General features: G+C 43.5%; 1 protein-coding gene across 1 annotated transcript in view; it reads right to left on the minus strand.

Annotated features, from left to right (window-relative positions):
• Window positions 1–15,591, minus strand: part of SMAD9 (SMAD family member 9) — a 59,572-nt gene that overhangs the window by 3,016 nt on the left and 40,965 nt on the right. The window contains 4 exon segments of the mRNA XM_036831888.1: window positions 1,123–1,379; window positions 10,439–10,660; window positions 14,584–14,778; window positions 14,781–14,846. Coding sequence (XP_036687783.1) covers window positions 1,123–1,379; window positions 10,439–10,660; window positions 14,584–14,778; window positions 14,781–14,846 — 740 coding nt within the window.

A 15,591-nucleotide genomic window follows, 5' to 3' on the forward strand; every position in this document is an offset into this window, starting at 1 on the left:
TTCATAAACAGAACATCTACTGCTGTCTCAGAATTAATCACAACCCCCATAATGTTTCTATCCCAATTTGTTTATACCTTTATAAACAGCACTTAATTCATACTATCTTGTATTAGAGTCAGTTCTGTTTTGTAGCTTATTTATAAATATGACTGCTCCATTTGCCTGTATGCTTTGTAAGAGTAAGGAGAGTGTCTTATTTGATTCAGGTAAATTCACCAACATTTACTGAGTGACCATAGGTGCTCAGCAATTTGAGGGATGGAAGAATCTCTGTAGCATTAAGTCCTATACAATTATCATTGTCACTTTATCTTATGCGTTAAAAAAAAAATCAGATAACTATCTTAACTCGGTTTTCCTCCAAAAGTAATATGCTTAAGAATTTTCTTAAAATTGCTAAACAAGAGATTTCATACTCATGGAGGAGCTCTTCCAAAAAACAACTGACATATGTACATTACCAAATGTAAAATAGATAGCTAGTAGGAAGCAGCCGCATAGCACAGGGAGATCAGCTCGGTGCTTTGTGACCACCTAGAGGGGTGGGATAGGGAGGGTGGGAGGGAGACGCAAGAGGGAGGGGATATGGGGATATATGTATACATATAGCTGATTCACTTTGTTGTACAGCAGAAACTAACACACCCTTGTAAAGCAATTATACTCCAATAAAGATGTTAAAAAAAAAAAAGAGAGCATAGCTACCTTGTTTGATCAGTTGTTAGTTAGGGGAGCAGGGATTTGATTTGAAATCTGTTCGCTTACAAAGCTCATGCTTTTCCCAGCTAAGCTGCTGATCAGGAAAGCTGTACATTGTTTGGTAAAATTTGGACTCTGCAGTTTCCCTACTCTTGCCATTACCTGTAGGTAGAATTTTGACTTCTAGGATACTGTTCGTTTTACTTTTACTGTAAAATTTATAATAAAAATTTAAATTAAATTTGTATTTACTTTAAAAAAAAAAACAAAAAAAACAATTAAATAGAGCACCCCCACCCCCACCCCCTGGCAAACTGCTGTCTACTTGCCCTGGCTGTCTAACTGCCACGTCCACCAAAGAGTGCTTTTGGTTTTATTTTTCATTTTCCATCTTACCATCGGGAAGCAAGCACTCCTTACCTTGACAAAACTCATCCGGATGGTGCACATCTTAGTCAACTCATAAACGACTTCAAATCCGTGGTGGACGGACTGGGCAAGCAGCTGAGCAAACAGCTGGTTGTTGAAGACCTTGAGGCTGCAGCCGCTGGGGATCTTGCAGACGGTGGCCGGGTGAAAGCCGTGCTGATAGTTGCAGTTCCGGCTCTGCACAAAGATGCTGCTGTCACTCACGCACTCGGCATAGACCTCTCCCCCGACGTAGTACAGGTGCACGCCTACGAGGCAAACACAGTCTTCCGACACCAGCACCGACTTTTCGCTTGGATGTATCACCCTTCCCTTCTCATCTACCTCTGTAACCTCAAGAGATGTGACTAGCAACTGTGAGGTTAATTTTAATATCACCAATCATCAATTAGTACCACACGTGCCCCAAAGGCTGACTTGCTTTAATTATCATCTATATTTTTTCCATGAGTCCATTTAAAAGTGGATTGCAACCCAGGTTTACGATCAGCACCAAGAACACAGAAGTAGGCTCTCGTGTACTACTCCTATCACTTGCTCAATCTCACGCTTGTTCCTTCTAAAAGGAAGATCTCATAATATTAGATGCAAAATAAATACATAATGCAGAACACATCAAAAAAAAAAAAAAAAGAACTGGACACAGATAGTACCATGGTAATACTTAGGTGCATACGCTAAACCTACTTCAGAGGGAACAATAAATGAAGTTTAAATTTTATTTCACCAACAATTATAAATCCATTTCTCTTAATAAATACCTCAAAGAGACCCATTTTATTTTAAAGCTTATCACCTACAGTTATAGGTCATAGAAATAATGCCTCTTTTTACCTACAAACAGTGAAATTTGTGCCACGTTTTCAGATAAAATATAAAAACTCACAATCAAAATGTAGTTTATGCTACTTTATCTCACATTCTTAGAGCTGAAAGGCAAAGCATCCTGAGAACGCTGTTGCTCAGAGTATATTTCAGTTGTTGCTTTCCCTCCCAATGTCTGGGTTTAAGATTCCACATAAATTTATAACAAGGGACTGGGGTTAGGTGAGACGGAGATGTTCTAGTCTAGTGAGTATTAAGCACCAGAACGATTGTTCCCCAACCTTTTAGCAGGAACAAAGTGCTCCAGCACTAAGTGTCAACATGACTGTAAGTACAATCGCTGTGCAGCGGCAAAAGGGGTTTGTAGAAATGATACTGAATGTACTTACAGTGATAGACTTGGGATCTTTTAAAAATAAAAATAAAACATTTAAAAGTAATAGAATTGAAGACCTCCAGGGGTTCTCAGACCCTGGTGTGCGTAACTCCGCATTTAGGAAACATTTCGGACACAGCCGCAGCAATGGAGGCACTTCTGCATTATACTTCCCGCCAGCTTTATGGCTTCCTTTTCCGATCTCCTTTCCCTTAATACAATTTTAGAGAAGAGTGGTTTTCAGTATTAGGTATCCCAACCACAGACTCCAACACAGTCTGAAGAAATGGACCCAGGGTCACAATGATAAAGCACAGCTCTTGATATTCAGGCCAAGGTTCCCCTTTCAGCACCTAGATCAGACCAGCTCCCCCTCCTCTGCTCAGCCTTCCTCTCCCTTTTCTTCCTCATCATCCATCATTCTTTCCCCTAAACGGCCCGGGGTCTGACACCCGTGGCCCTGGCCGTGAGGAGAAGGCAGAAGGACTGTCCTAATTAGCTGGGACATAGTTACTTGGCTGCAGCGACATGTTGGAGGTTAGGCAGGGGCAAATCCAAGCAGACTTCCTTTAAAAACTCCCAGGGGGAAGGCCTGCCTCTGGGGTAGCTGTGAGTTTTTTCAAAGTGAGAGCGAGCAGGTGGTAGAAGAGCCAGAACATGAGGCTGCTAAGTGTTTAGTATGTCTTTGAATTGAATGACCTTCAAATACACAATCCTCCCAGAACCTATTAAGGAGAACAGATTTTTGTTATCTGACTCTGGTGTTTATTTAGGGGAGGATTTTCAGTCCTGTTAAAGTCTCATCCGCAGCCACAGACATGCTGGCAGGGCATGGAAAGCAGAGAAAAGACTGAACGAGGAGGCAGTAGTTTAGCATCCTGAGTGAGAAGAGGGGGCAGAGCCAACGGGATGCACCCACAGAAGCCCGAGCCAGCAGCCCTCAGTACCGGGACCGGGGGGAATTCAACCCCACTGCGAAGGAGGCTGGATTTGGGCTAGAGACAGCGGCATCGAAGGAGTCAAGTAAGCAAGGGATTTTTATTTGCATCCATTTGACAGGCCAGAAGAGTGGCTTCAAACCACATGTGTGAGATGCTAGATCGCCACAGAGAACAGTGAGCAGTAAGGATAAACGCCCGAAGAAGGTGCTACCTGAGACGAGAGAGAAGCCAGGCGACGGGGTCCTCGGGCAAGTTGTACCCACACCTCGGACTACCTCTCTTCTCGGGCTGCATCTTTCTTCATCTGAGTTTTCCATCTGTGTGTGCCTGCACCCACCCTTTAGGAGATTAGGGAGTCTGGAGTCCTGTGTGGTGGTTAATTAGGACTCTTTGGGCTTGATTTGGATCTGCTGAGTCAGGCTGCAGGTAGGTCCCTTCTGGCATCTTCTGCAGCCTTGAGTGACAGAGGTGATGGAGGGGAGGCGGGGAGGACAGCAGCTTAGTTAGGCTGGTGAGTGGGTTCCAATGCTGTGGGACCTATTAACAGCCAGAGGGGGATGTCCCGAAGTGGAAGGAATATGCAAGGATCCCCTCCGGAGTGGGAGTGGGGGTGGGGAAAGGATATCCCTGCGGAAAGTAGATCTCATCACCCCACAGCCCAGCTCAGAGAACCCTGATGCCTCTCCACTCTGCTTGGAAAACACCCTGAACTTATGAGCACAAACTCAACACCTTCCCTGGAGTTGGTAATTGATATTCCCCTTGGCTTTGCTGCCCTCTCTTCTGCACAACTATTTTATTTTTTTCCCATTAAAAAATGCACTATTTATTGAAATACAAGTGAACTATCCAACTAATCGCTGTGAAGAAGTGTTAATCGTACTGACTTAGAAACTCTATGAAATGCAGGGTGACATTCTTTTGAGTCCAGGCCATCTAAAGTAAGATCAAGATTTCAGAGAAACCCAAAGGCAAAGGGCCTCACCAGTCTTTACTCCCCATCAAAGATGCACAACTATTCTAAAACCTGGCTGACTGTCAGGATCCTCTGGAGCTTGAAGAAAGTGCATATTCTGAGGGTAAATAATGATGATACTTTCAGAAATTCCTTATGTAGTTAGACATATACTTAAATATATGGGAGAAAGGATACGAGGTCTGAGATTTGCTTTAAAATACTCTTGTAAAAATACTGTGATGGGACTGGGGAAAAGAATGGTACAGAACGTGACTCACTATTGAAGCTGGAGATGGTCATATGAAAATTTATTACATGACTCTACTTTTGTGTAAGCTTGAAATTTTCCAAAATAAAAAAAAAATTTTTAATGTATGATCAAAAAATAACATAAAAGTAAAGATTTCCAGATCTACACCGGGGCTTTGGTCCAGAGGATGGAGGTGGGCCCGCCCAGGACAGTGCCTGCAGCTGTGCACTGCACAAACCCAGGGTGTGCCTCAGTCTTCCGAGATTTGTACAGTTATTAGAAGACTCCTCCAGCAGATGGCAGAAACTTCTCTTGAGAAATGGGTTCCTTCCAGTTCACACAAAGCCACTTCTGGGCTGGTAGCAAAATCAGTCCCCTAAAGCTATACTTGAAGACTTTAAGTCTCTCCGGACAATATGATGAACAAGCAGCTTTGGTCCCAACTGACCTACGCTGAATGCCCACTGTGCACTCGCACACTCGGCGACTCTGCCAGGGTGGGTGAACCGTGATGCTTTTTCTCTCACCACTACTTCAGTGACCCCAGCATGCCTGGACATGCCCGGTCCCACCCCATCTTCACAGGAGCAACAAGACCCACTAGAGGAAATTTATAAAATACAGAGATGCAAAGAATAAAGATCGGCCACAAATCCACAGCCCAGAAATATTCAAAGCTAATATGTGTCATATACCTTTCAGTCTTTTATGTGCACATTTTAAACAAAATTAGGATCATCCTCTACAGGATCTTTTATAACCTTTTTTCACGTATTAAAATAGTGTGAACATTTCCTCATTTCTGCATTGCAGAATGCAATTAATTAATTAAATTAATTACTGCAACAGTATGACATTCTGTGTTAAAATTTTTTAGGATTTGCTTTTTCAGGGATGAGAAACCTTATACACATTCAAAGGCAGAATGGAAAGGACATTTTGAGACTGGGAAACTAAATCCATTGAGAAAGAAGCAATCCAAAAATCACCCTGAGGACTTCCCTGGTGGCGCAGTGCTTAAGAATCCGCCTGCCAATGCAGGGGACACGGGTTCGAGCCCTGGTCTGGGAAGATCCCACATGCCGTGGAGCAACTAAGCCCGTGTGCCACAACTACTGAGCCTGCGCTCTAGAGCCCGTGAGCCACAACTACTGAAGCCCGCGCGCTTAGAGCCCATGCTTGGCAAGAAAGAGAAACCACCACAATGAGAAGCCCGTGCACCACAACGTAGAGTAGCCCCCGCTCGCCGCAACTAGAGAAAGCCCACGCACAGCAAGGAAGACCCAACGCAGCCAAAAATAAAAAAAAAAAAAAAAAAAAAAAAATCACCCTGAGGTGCAGACCCTCCTTCTAAGGAACTGACAAACCAAACCCTTGCCTCAGGATAATTCCTTTCATAAAACATGGAAGCATTACTAGGATTCTACAGAACAAGCTGAGATGTGCAAGAAAATAAAGATTCATTAAAAGGTGAAAAACTAATTCCAAAAGCAATTCAGTGATTTGGAATCTATGATAATTATGTTCAGGGAAGGTCTCGGTTTGCCTCGGTAAGTTCAATCCCTGGGGCTAATGCCTCAGGAATTATCATAATTACCCACTCCTTCTCCCACGAGAGGAAGAACAGCCAGCAGCCAGGACACACGCAGCATGTCTGCAGCTGCAAAGGAGAAACCTGCCCGTCCTGCTCCAAGTGTCCTTTCACACCAAGAACCCGGCACAGGCTCATTACGAGGGTCAATGGCTCTGACTTCAGTTACAGCACAAATCGTAGGTGCTCAGAAATGACAGTGCCATTGATTAGGATTATATTAAGCTGTGCATTTCTAAGAAATATAATCCAACCGCAATGACCTTAAGAGCAGCACACGTATGTCCATGCAGTCCGTTCAAAACTGCGGTTTTCCTCATTATTTCCTCATCCTAAAAGCCACTCTAAAAAAGCAGGCACGTTTTATACTCCAGTGATCCAAGTTGGCTATTACATCACTCCCAAAACATCAGGAAATAACCTTCACTTTATTTTGCGCAGTCACAGATAGGTATGATATGTCAGCAGTTCTTCATCTTTTTTTCTGCAAAGATCCTTATAATCCTCCGATGGAGCTCTGTGTAACTCAGTGAGGTACTCCTTTTCTAGAATATTCTTGTGGGGAAAACACAAAATCTTCTCTGATTTACATTTTTAAAGTAAATCATTGTAAAATTTCATCACTTTAGTACTATGAGGGCCTTATTTCAAGATCTCAGAGGTGATTCTGACATATCGTGCCTGCAGCATATGACAAGTATTTTCATTCCATATCGAAAGACTCAATTCCTCAAGCGCTGAACTAAGAGGGGTGCCGAGATGAAAAAGCAGGAGGGTCCCTCCCCTCCAGCAGAAGGGAGCGACTGGACCTTACAGACAGAGCCATGGGTGCAAACCCACATCACTCGTGGGACCAGGGGTATACCGCTGAATTCGCTGAGCTTCCATTGCCTCATCCATAAAATGGAACTAAGAAATCCTAACTTGTAGGGTGACAATAAAAATAACATGAGTAAGAGTCTGCCAGGGTGCCTCACACACATTAGGGAAAATCAGTGGGGGCAGCTATCAGTCATTTGAAAGAGTTCAAGTGGTCTGCCTGGTTTTCAAGGAAGAATATGGACAGACTTCATGTAGAATGCACTCTTCCAGGTTCTTTGAAGTCCTGCCTCTGATACTGAAGCAGCAGCTCCTGGCTATTCTAGTGCTAACTAGCCTACAGCTTTTTAAAGCACTTGGCTAGAGAGGTCAAAGCAATAGGTTTGTTACTGTTGTAAGGATACAAATAAAGGCTTGGTACCAAGCCTGCTGCCTCACAGTGCATTGCATTAGATGGAAAGCAGGATGAAAGAGCACGGGTGAGTCAGCATAAACCATCACCGCCACACAAAACAACTCAAAGTACATGCCCTGCTGACCGGTGGTGGCATGAACTTCCTTTAGAGGACCAGCCATCTTCCCTAACTTAAGTGGCAAGGAACACAAACCGGAAGTGACCTCAAAGCAACTGATAACTACTGAGGGGAGAAATGGCCCATCATTAACCATAATAAAAAGATTTTTTTTGTAGATACCTTCCACCCTTGCCCCACCCCCCACCCCCCTACAGTCTCATCTCGATATAACAGCCAGGGGATCCTTTTGAAGTGAAAACTCAGATCTATAAACTCCAACTTAACTCCATCTTCCTATGTCACACAGGCAAAGTTAAAGCACTCTACATGGCTTCTAGGCCCTGAGACCGGGTCCTGTCCCCGCTTCTTCTATGACTTCCTCACTCCCTTGCTCACTCTGTTCCGTTCACTTTGGCGTCCCTGCTATTCCTCACTATGCCAGGCAGGCTTCAGGGCCTTTGTACCTGCTGTTTCCCTTTGCTTGGAAAGCTTTCCCCACTGGTACCCACACTGTCGATTCCCTCTTTAGCTCTCGGCTCAGATGTCACCTCCTTAGGAAGCCTGCCCTGGCTACCCTCCCCATTCCCTTTCCCTCCTTTGTTTTTCTCTGGACAATTATCATTTGACGTGTGTGTGTGTGTGTGTGTGTGTGTGTGTGTGTGTGTGTGTGCGCGCGCGCGTGTATTATTTCTTGTTTGTCTTTCCTTAGTTGTAGGTAATCCACAAAGCCAGGGATTTTTGTTTTGTCTTCTTTGTTTCCCATTGCTGCATCCCTAGTGGCAGAACCATCTGGCTAAGATTAAATGCTCAATAAATATTTGCGAGATGAATGCATAGCTGTGAAGTCTGAGTGTCTCTAGTAACTAACTCCACAGAACACGTTAACTTGTTCACTAACCTCAAGGTGCATTTGGCTGCAAACTTACTCAGGCTGGTGCTCCAGGAAGCCACGCAGCTCAGAACCAGATAATCCACGGGGGCCCCTGAGAGAGAGCCCGCTGACCTCACAGAAAACCAATAGCTCTTGCTTTGAAATATTCCATGCCATGCTTTATGGCATGGCTTGTAGCCCCTTAAAAAAATTATCTTTTCACATTAGGACAATTCCAAAGCAGCTTTCTGAGAAAATTGTGCCTTGGGGACCATGTTGAGGGTGGAGTGCCCTTCCATCCAGGTGAGCATTTCCTAGGCTTGCTGGTTTTTGTAACAGGTCATCAGTCCTGGCTCTTGCTCCTATGTTTTTTTTTTAACCCTGTGGACTATCTCTCAGTTACTAACATGACACCAACCCTCCACATCTGTCCATCCACATCAGCAGCACCCTGAACAAACTACTTGCAGAAAGTTTCCCAGAAGGTATTTAACAGTCCTTGCATATTTTAATTCTATTTTTAGATCAAGTGGCATAAGTAGAAGTCTAATATGCAGACCAATCTGTAAAGCCCTTTAGCAAACAGCTCTACAACATTACGTTTTAACGTTCTACCTTTAGATTTCACCTGAAGATTCTTATAAAAATCATTTAAAAGTAAAACCATACCTGAGATATTTAAGATTTCAGTCAAAATATTACTTCCTTTGAGGAATGACTATGTTTCCTCCTTTGGGATAAAAGTTACCTTACAGATTAAGTTTCCTTTTTCTGACCTCCAGAGGAAAAGTTTAATCACAATCACAATGGTTACAATTACAATGGTAACTCTTGGAGATGACATACGTGTATTCTTCTCTCCCACTCACCCCCAGCTCCTGATTTTCTATTTTTCATTTATCATTTCACTGTAAAGGTTTCTTGTAAGCCACCTCAAAGCTACTATGGAAAGATACAGGATAAAATAAACAGAAAGTAACTTTTGCCATTAAGAGTCAACATCAGTGAAGGAACTCAGCCTGTCTCTTAGTCAATAGTCTGTAGGTTTACAACAGGAGACATTTAGGAGGTATGTTAGGAAGAATACAGGAAGCATCATAAGTGAAATAATGAATCTCCCCTGGAAATTTGAAATAAAAGGCTCGTGGCTACTCCCCAAGGTGGTATAAGTGCTAGACGGGGAGAGAAAAGATCAAATGACTCTGAAGGTTCTTTATACCTGTGATTCCAGAGTAGAATAGTGGACAACCAGGCACCATTCAGACACTGCCAACTATTCGAATAGAAAAGAAAAGAACTTCAAATCCTCAACGAGGCCTCATGCTCAGCTGGGATTGATCATGCCAATGAGACAGGCTCCAAAAGCATCACAGCCAGACCCCAGTGAGGCCTGTGCTTATTCGGCTGTCGTAACAATGCCTGGACACAGGAGAACCCCAATCACCTACCAAAGGCTTCCTGACATTAATAAGTCAACGATTTTTTAAACTGACTAGCTTCTCAGTCTCTAAAAGTAACTTCACCTGATATAAATAATCATCCAGCCAGAACTCCTCTTCTTCAGAAGTTATCCTATTTAGCATTTCAGGCAATTCAAAAATAATTCATAATACTTCTCTTCAATAATATCATCCTGGGACTTCCCTGGTGGTCCAGTGGTAAAGAATTTGCCTTCCAATGCAGGGGATGCAGGTTCGATCCCTGGTCGGGGAACTAAGATCCCACATGCCGTGGGGCAACTAAGCCTGCGTGCCACAACTACAGAGCCCACGTGCCCTGGAGCCTGCATACCACAATTAGAGAGAAAAAACCCGCATACCACAGCTAGAGAGAAGTCAGCACACCGCAACTAAGACCCGACGCAGCCACATAAATAAATGAATAAAAATAATAATTTCATCCTGTTTTCATATTTATCATCTTGTTCGTCTTCCTAATACCCACCCTACGCCACCCCCCAGAAGATGCTGTGCCGACCTCAGAGGTAGAGACACTAAGGTTACAAAACCTCCCATGCTTTTCCCAACAATATCCCCAGAACAGTGTCCCAGATCCCAGCCCTGGGATCATCCCACTAGGCCATGCAGCCAATCCATGGCTTATTTCTATTTTCACGTTTTAGCTCAGAAGAATATAGGAAGGAACTACATATTGCTTTTACCCTTTCCTATGTGTCTTCTGGTATTTTCTATCGTTGAGTTTCTGTTTACATTAGAAAGAAGTCCGAGACAGAATCTGTTCCTGTTATTCGAAGGGTCTGTGAATCCATCAATAAGCACACTTCGGGAGGAAGCCTGGAACGTCTCCCCAACACGGTTGTTCAGTTCATAGTAGGCGACTGAGCACCAGTGCTGTGGCTCCTCGTAGCAAACCGGACGAAAATCTGAAAGAAAACGGACCAGACAGGACATCACTACCGCCACGCTCGTGCCTCCCAGCTCACGACTCCACCAGGAAACTGCGGTTATCGCTGTTCACCAGAAAGTTGGCTGCAAGACCCAGCAGGCTGCTGTGTGATCTTTACAAACCTGCCTCTTTCACGGAAGCTGTTGGCAGGTAGCTCATCTGGTCCACGTACCTGTGCACAGGGGCCACCGTCCTCGTGATTCTCCCATGGTTGGAGGCTTTGTAAACATGTTTACTAGAATTGAGGGGCCAGGCAACAGCGATATGAGTGGATCCATGTAAACTTCATCCCCCCTAAAGGAAACACAGCTAAAAGGAAGCTGCCAGGTCACCTCATCTTTACAGATGACAGCATCTTACTGTTGCAGTGCCAAACTGAATCCCCGTGGCAAAGAGTATCCTTTTCTAACGACCTAAAGCTGAAAAAAATTTGTTCCAATATGTAAAAATCAAACCAAAAACACTGCATAGGATTTTATTTAAGAAAGAAAAAACAATGTCCACATAGACTCACATTCTCCTTTGTGTACCTATGGGATAATTATGGCATAAAAGTATTTTAAAGGGAGAGGTCTATTTCATTAGGAAATCCATGAATGTTATGTTTTCACCCCAAATTTTTCAAAGTTAAGTTGCCACTAACGCAAATTTGGAGGATTTTTTTTTCTTCGCCACTCACAATCTTTCTCTGCCTTTCTATTGATTATAGTATCTTTCTTTTCTTTGAATATTCTAGTAATTCTTGTGTCTAGAGTGTGTTCCTATATGCACTAAAATATGAACTTACAAAACAGATAAATTAGGGGGTTATTATGTGATTTCCAAATGGTCCTTCACTTATGAAAGAATTCCCTCTGAGATACTTTAGATAGTAAAGCCCTTTGACCTTCCCTGCTCGGTGTGGTTCCTGGAGCTGCAGCCACTGCATCACCTGGGAGCTTGTTAGGAATGCAGATTCTTGAAAAGCACCCCAGATCTAGGGAATCAAAATCTGCATTATGCAAGATCGCCATGTGGTCTGTATGAACACTAAAGTTGAGCAATATTTATCTAGCCTATTACAGGACACAAATAAAATTATGTAAAAACTATATACATATTTTGAAGAGCACTCCTCTAAGCCAAATGAAAGACATTACTATAAACCTATTACAGTAAAGAAACACAAATGGGACAAAATCACTAACTTCTTAAATACCTAATTCCATACTAAAACATCCAGAACTACAGGCTTCTAAATGTTCGGTTAAAATTTAAAATTTACTTGTTCTACTAACCAGGATAACACACAAAACATTCACTCTATGGGACTGAGGAATGCCAAAGTCAAAATGCAAACCACGCTATCTGCCCCTGAAAACACTTATGAAACAGCAGGCTGGCACGTTTTGTTTTCTTTTTGCTCTTTTCTTTGTTTTCCAGAAGGGAGGTTGGTAATAGGAAGTACTCTTGGAAGACAGCTACATTTGGCTGTTCATCTGCCAAGTGACCTTGTTAGGCCACGGACAGTACTAAGTGACTCTTCAGCTGTGGCATCTACAGGTCAGGCATTCTGGGTCCCTGGGGCTTTGGCGGCATGATAAGGCGGGGGGTGGTGTGTCAACTAAAAGAAAGCAGTAAACAAAGGAACATCAAACTGATAGACTACACAAGGACAGCTTGAGTCAACCCTTTCTGCCGCTAAACTCCTGGCTTTGGTGGAGAGTGTCACTGCTACAGAGAGACCACTAATGTAAGGGGGCCATTCTACGGTGACACTGGGACAGTCCTCCAGGAGAAACTGGTTGTCCTGAGCCCCTCACTAGAGGGTTGATTCGCTGTCCCTCTGACTTATGAGTTATTATTGAGTTCAGATGACTTCATGATGAGATCTTCAAATCTAGGAGCTATTCTCCTAGCTTTTCTCTATAGTCTGTTATCTGGCTTTCAAAACAGAGAACGTTAAACCTCCTTTGAAGTTAATTTAATTTTCAGTCCCTCTGGTGCCATGGATTGTACAATGGCCAAAGGGAAACTCTGACTCAACACAGTTCAAAATATGGCCCCAAAACACAGAATGGCTGAAAAGCTGATTATAAGCTGTGCCCAAGGCATGCTGAGAAGGGCTCTTCTCCCCAGATATCAGTTTTATGATCAGACGATCATAATTAGGCAAATGGTATGCGTTTCAGTAGATAACATTGTTATCAGAAATTAATTCAAACAGTAAAAAACTCCTGAGGCAGAGAGAAAACTCTTTATCGAGGACCTCGGAACAAATGATTCCTTCTGTCTACATTCCTAATGTCAGTTTCAGAATGGTCTTGTATGTTAGCAGTGGAGTTCAACCGCATTAACTCCACTGCCTTTGTTGAAACTGAATCGTCCATCCAAGTAGTTCTCACCACTTAAGTGGGCATAAAAATCGCCAGTGGAACCTGTTTAAATGCAGATTCCTGGGCCCACCCCCCCGAAATTGTGAGTCAAAGATCAGTGGCGGGATGCAGACATTGCAGGTTTAACAGGCATTGCTGACGATTCTAATGCACGTGGTCCACGGACCACACCGCTGTGCCAGTGATAAGGCATTTCCCTAAGAGAAACTGAAACTATGACCCTAGTGCAAAAGTTATAAGGGGGCCCTTTTGTAGGTCCTTGAGTCGATCCATCTACAAAATTAAGGGGCTGAACGTTAGAGTTCATATGACCCAATCAGTTCCATTCCTAGGTATGCACCCAAAGGAAGTAAAGCAAGGACTCGAACAAATACTTGAACATCAATGTTCATAGCAACATTACTCACAAGAGCCAAAGGTAGAAAACAACCCAAATATCCATCAACCAATGAATGGATTTTTAAAAATGTGGTATATCCATACAATGGACTATTGTTCAGTACAAAAATGGTAGTAACTGATTACTACTACAATGTGGATGGACTGTGAAAAACACCGTGCTAAGTGAAATAAGTCAGACACAAAAAACTCCACAAATATTGTACGGTTCCATTTATATAAGGTACCTAGAATAGGCAAATCCATAGAGGCAGAAAGTAGATAAAAGCTTACAGGGGCTTAGAGGAAGAGGGTAATGGGGACCTACTGCTTAACAGGCACAGAGTTTCTGTTTTGGATGATGAAAAAAATTTTGGAAATAGATCGTGGTGATGGTTGCACAACAGTGTGAATGTACTAATGCCACTGGATTGTACAGGGATAAATTGGAAGATGGGATTGACATATACACCACTACTACATATAAAATAGGTAACTAATAGGGGCCTCCTGTATAGCACAGGGAATGCTACTCTGTACTCTGTAATGGCCTATATGGGAAAAGAATCTAAAAAAGAGTGGATGTATGTACATGTATAACTGATTCACTTTGCTGTACACCTGAAACTAACACAACATTGTAAATCAATTATACCGACAATAAAAATTTAAAAAAAAAAAAGAATTGATAACTGCTCCAAAATGGGTAGAGTCCTGATCAGGTTAGAGCGTGGGCAGGGTCCAACGGCCCGCAGGAAACTGCTGTGCGAACTGCAAGTGGCAGCGCTAGTTTTTTTTTTTTTTTTAAAGTCCAAACATCAAATCTTATTATTCTTTGTTTTTTTTTAACATCTTTATTGGAGTATAATTGCTTTACAATGGTGTGTTAGTTTCTGCTTTATAACAAAGTGAATCAGTTATACATATACATATGTTCCCATCTCTCTTCCCTCTTGCATCTCCCCTCCCTCACCACCCCTCCCACCCTCCCTATCCCACCCCTCTAGGTGGTCACAAAGCACAGAGCTGATCTCCCTGTGCTATGCGGTTGCTTCCCACTAGCTGTCTATTTTACGTTTATACGATGGCCCCGCCTACACAACCGTGTTGGGTACTCGTATCCCGGGAGACCGCGGCTTTCACTGACCTGAGTGCTGGAAGGGGCTCTCCGGCTCGGAAGGGCTTCCCGGGGAGTGAGGGTAGCCGGCCGTGCACGGGGACTGCGGGAACGGGGGCCCGGGCGATGGAGGGAAGGCCGGGCACGGAGGCTGCTGGAAGGAGTCGGGGTAGGTGGCGTTGTGCGGCATGAGCGGCTCGCTGGCAGGGACCGCGCTGCGGAACTGGCCAGGAGGCTCAGCTGCGGGTTGTACTCGCTGTGTCTGGGCACGAGCACGGGAGGCAGAACGGGGGGAGGAAGCAACCGGTGCGTTAGAACCTCGGCTCATCCGCCCAAACGAGAGTGGGCGCGGGCTGCTTTTCGTCTGTCATTCTGGGTGATAAACCTCCTGTTTTTCCTTGGGAACCACCTGCCCCACCCATCTGTGTGCTCATCGTGACACTGTCACGAAGGTCCATCTCCTCCTCAAAAGAGAGCTTGGGAATCAAGCTGAAGCAATGGTTTCTCTCCTCGCAGCCAATTAACGAAAAGTTTAGCAGAGAATCGTTCTGATGTCAGCGCTCTAAAAATTGCCTACTCGTTCCCATCGCAGAAATGACCAGAGCTGCCCTATTACCTGGCCTTCTGGAGGCCTGACTCTTCACTGCTTCCTTTGATTCTGCCAATAAAGTGTTTTTTTAAAATGCAAAATCGCTTTCTATTGCTCACAATGAAACCCCAAGTCATGCCCAGAATATTTTTACTTCAGAAACCATGGCGAATTACTTAGATGACCAGCCTAAATTTTTAGGCTCCTACTGCTGGTTAAGTAAAAACATTCTACTTGCCTTTAGCAGAAAGATTTAAAGGTAACTAAAAGTTATAAAGTAAAAGATAAACAGTGAGTAGTAACAAAAGTGAATAAGTAGAAGATAAGCAGTAACAGAGAACTTATAAATAAAGTCTGTTCATTTTAGTATGTTTCCTTCTGGGTTCCATACTTTAAAAAGAACATTTCCCTCCTGATTCTATACAAAAACAGGAACAGATGCAATTCTC

The sequence above is a fragment of the Balaenoptera musculus genome, chromosome 18, assembly GCF_009873245.2.
Source record: "Balaenoptera musculus isolate JJ_BM4_2016_0621 chromosome 18, mBalMus1.pri.v3, whole genome shotgun sequence".
NCBI classification, from domain to species: Eukaryota; Metazoa; Chordata; class Mammalia; order Artiodactyla; family Balaenopteridae; genus Balaenoptera; species Balaenoptera musculus.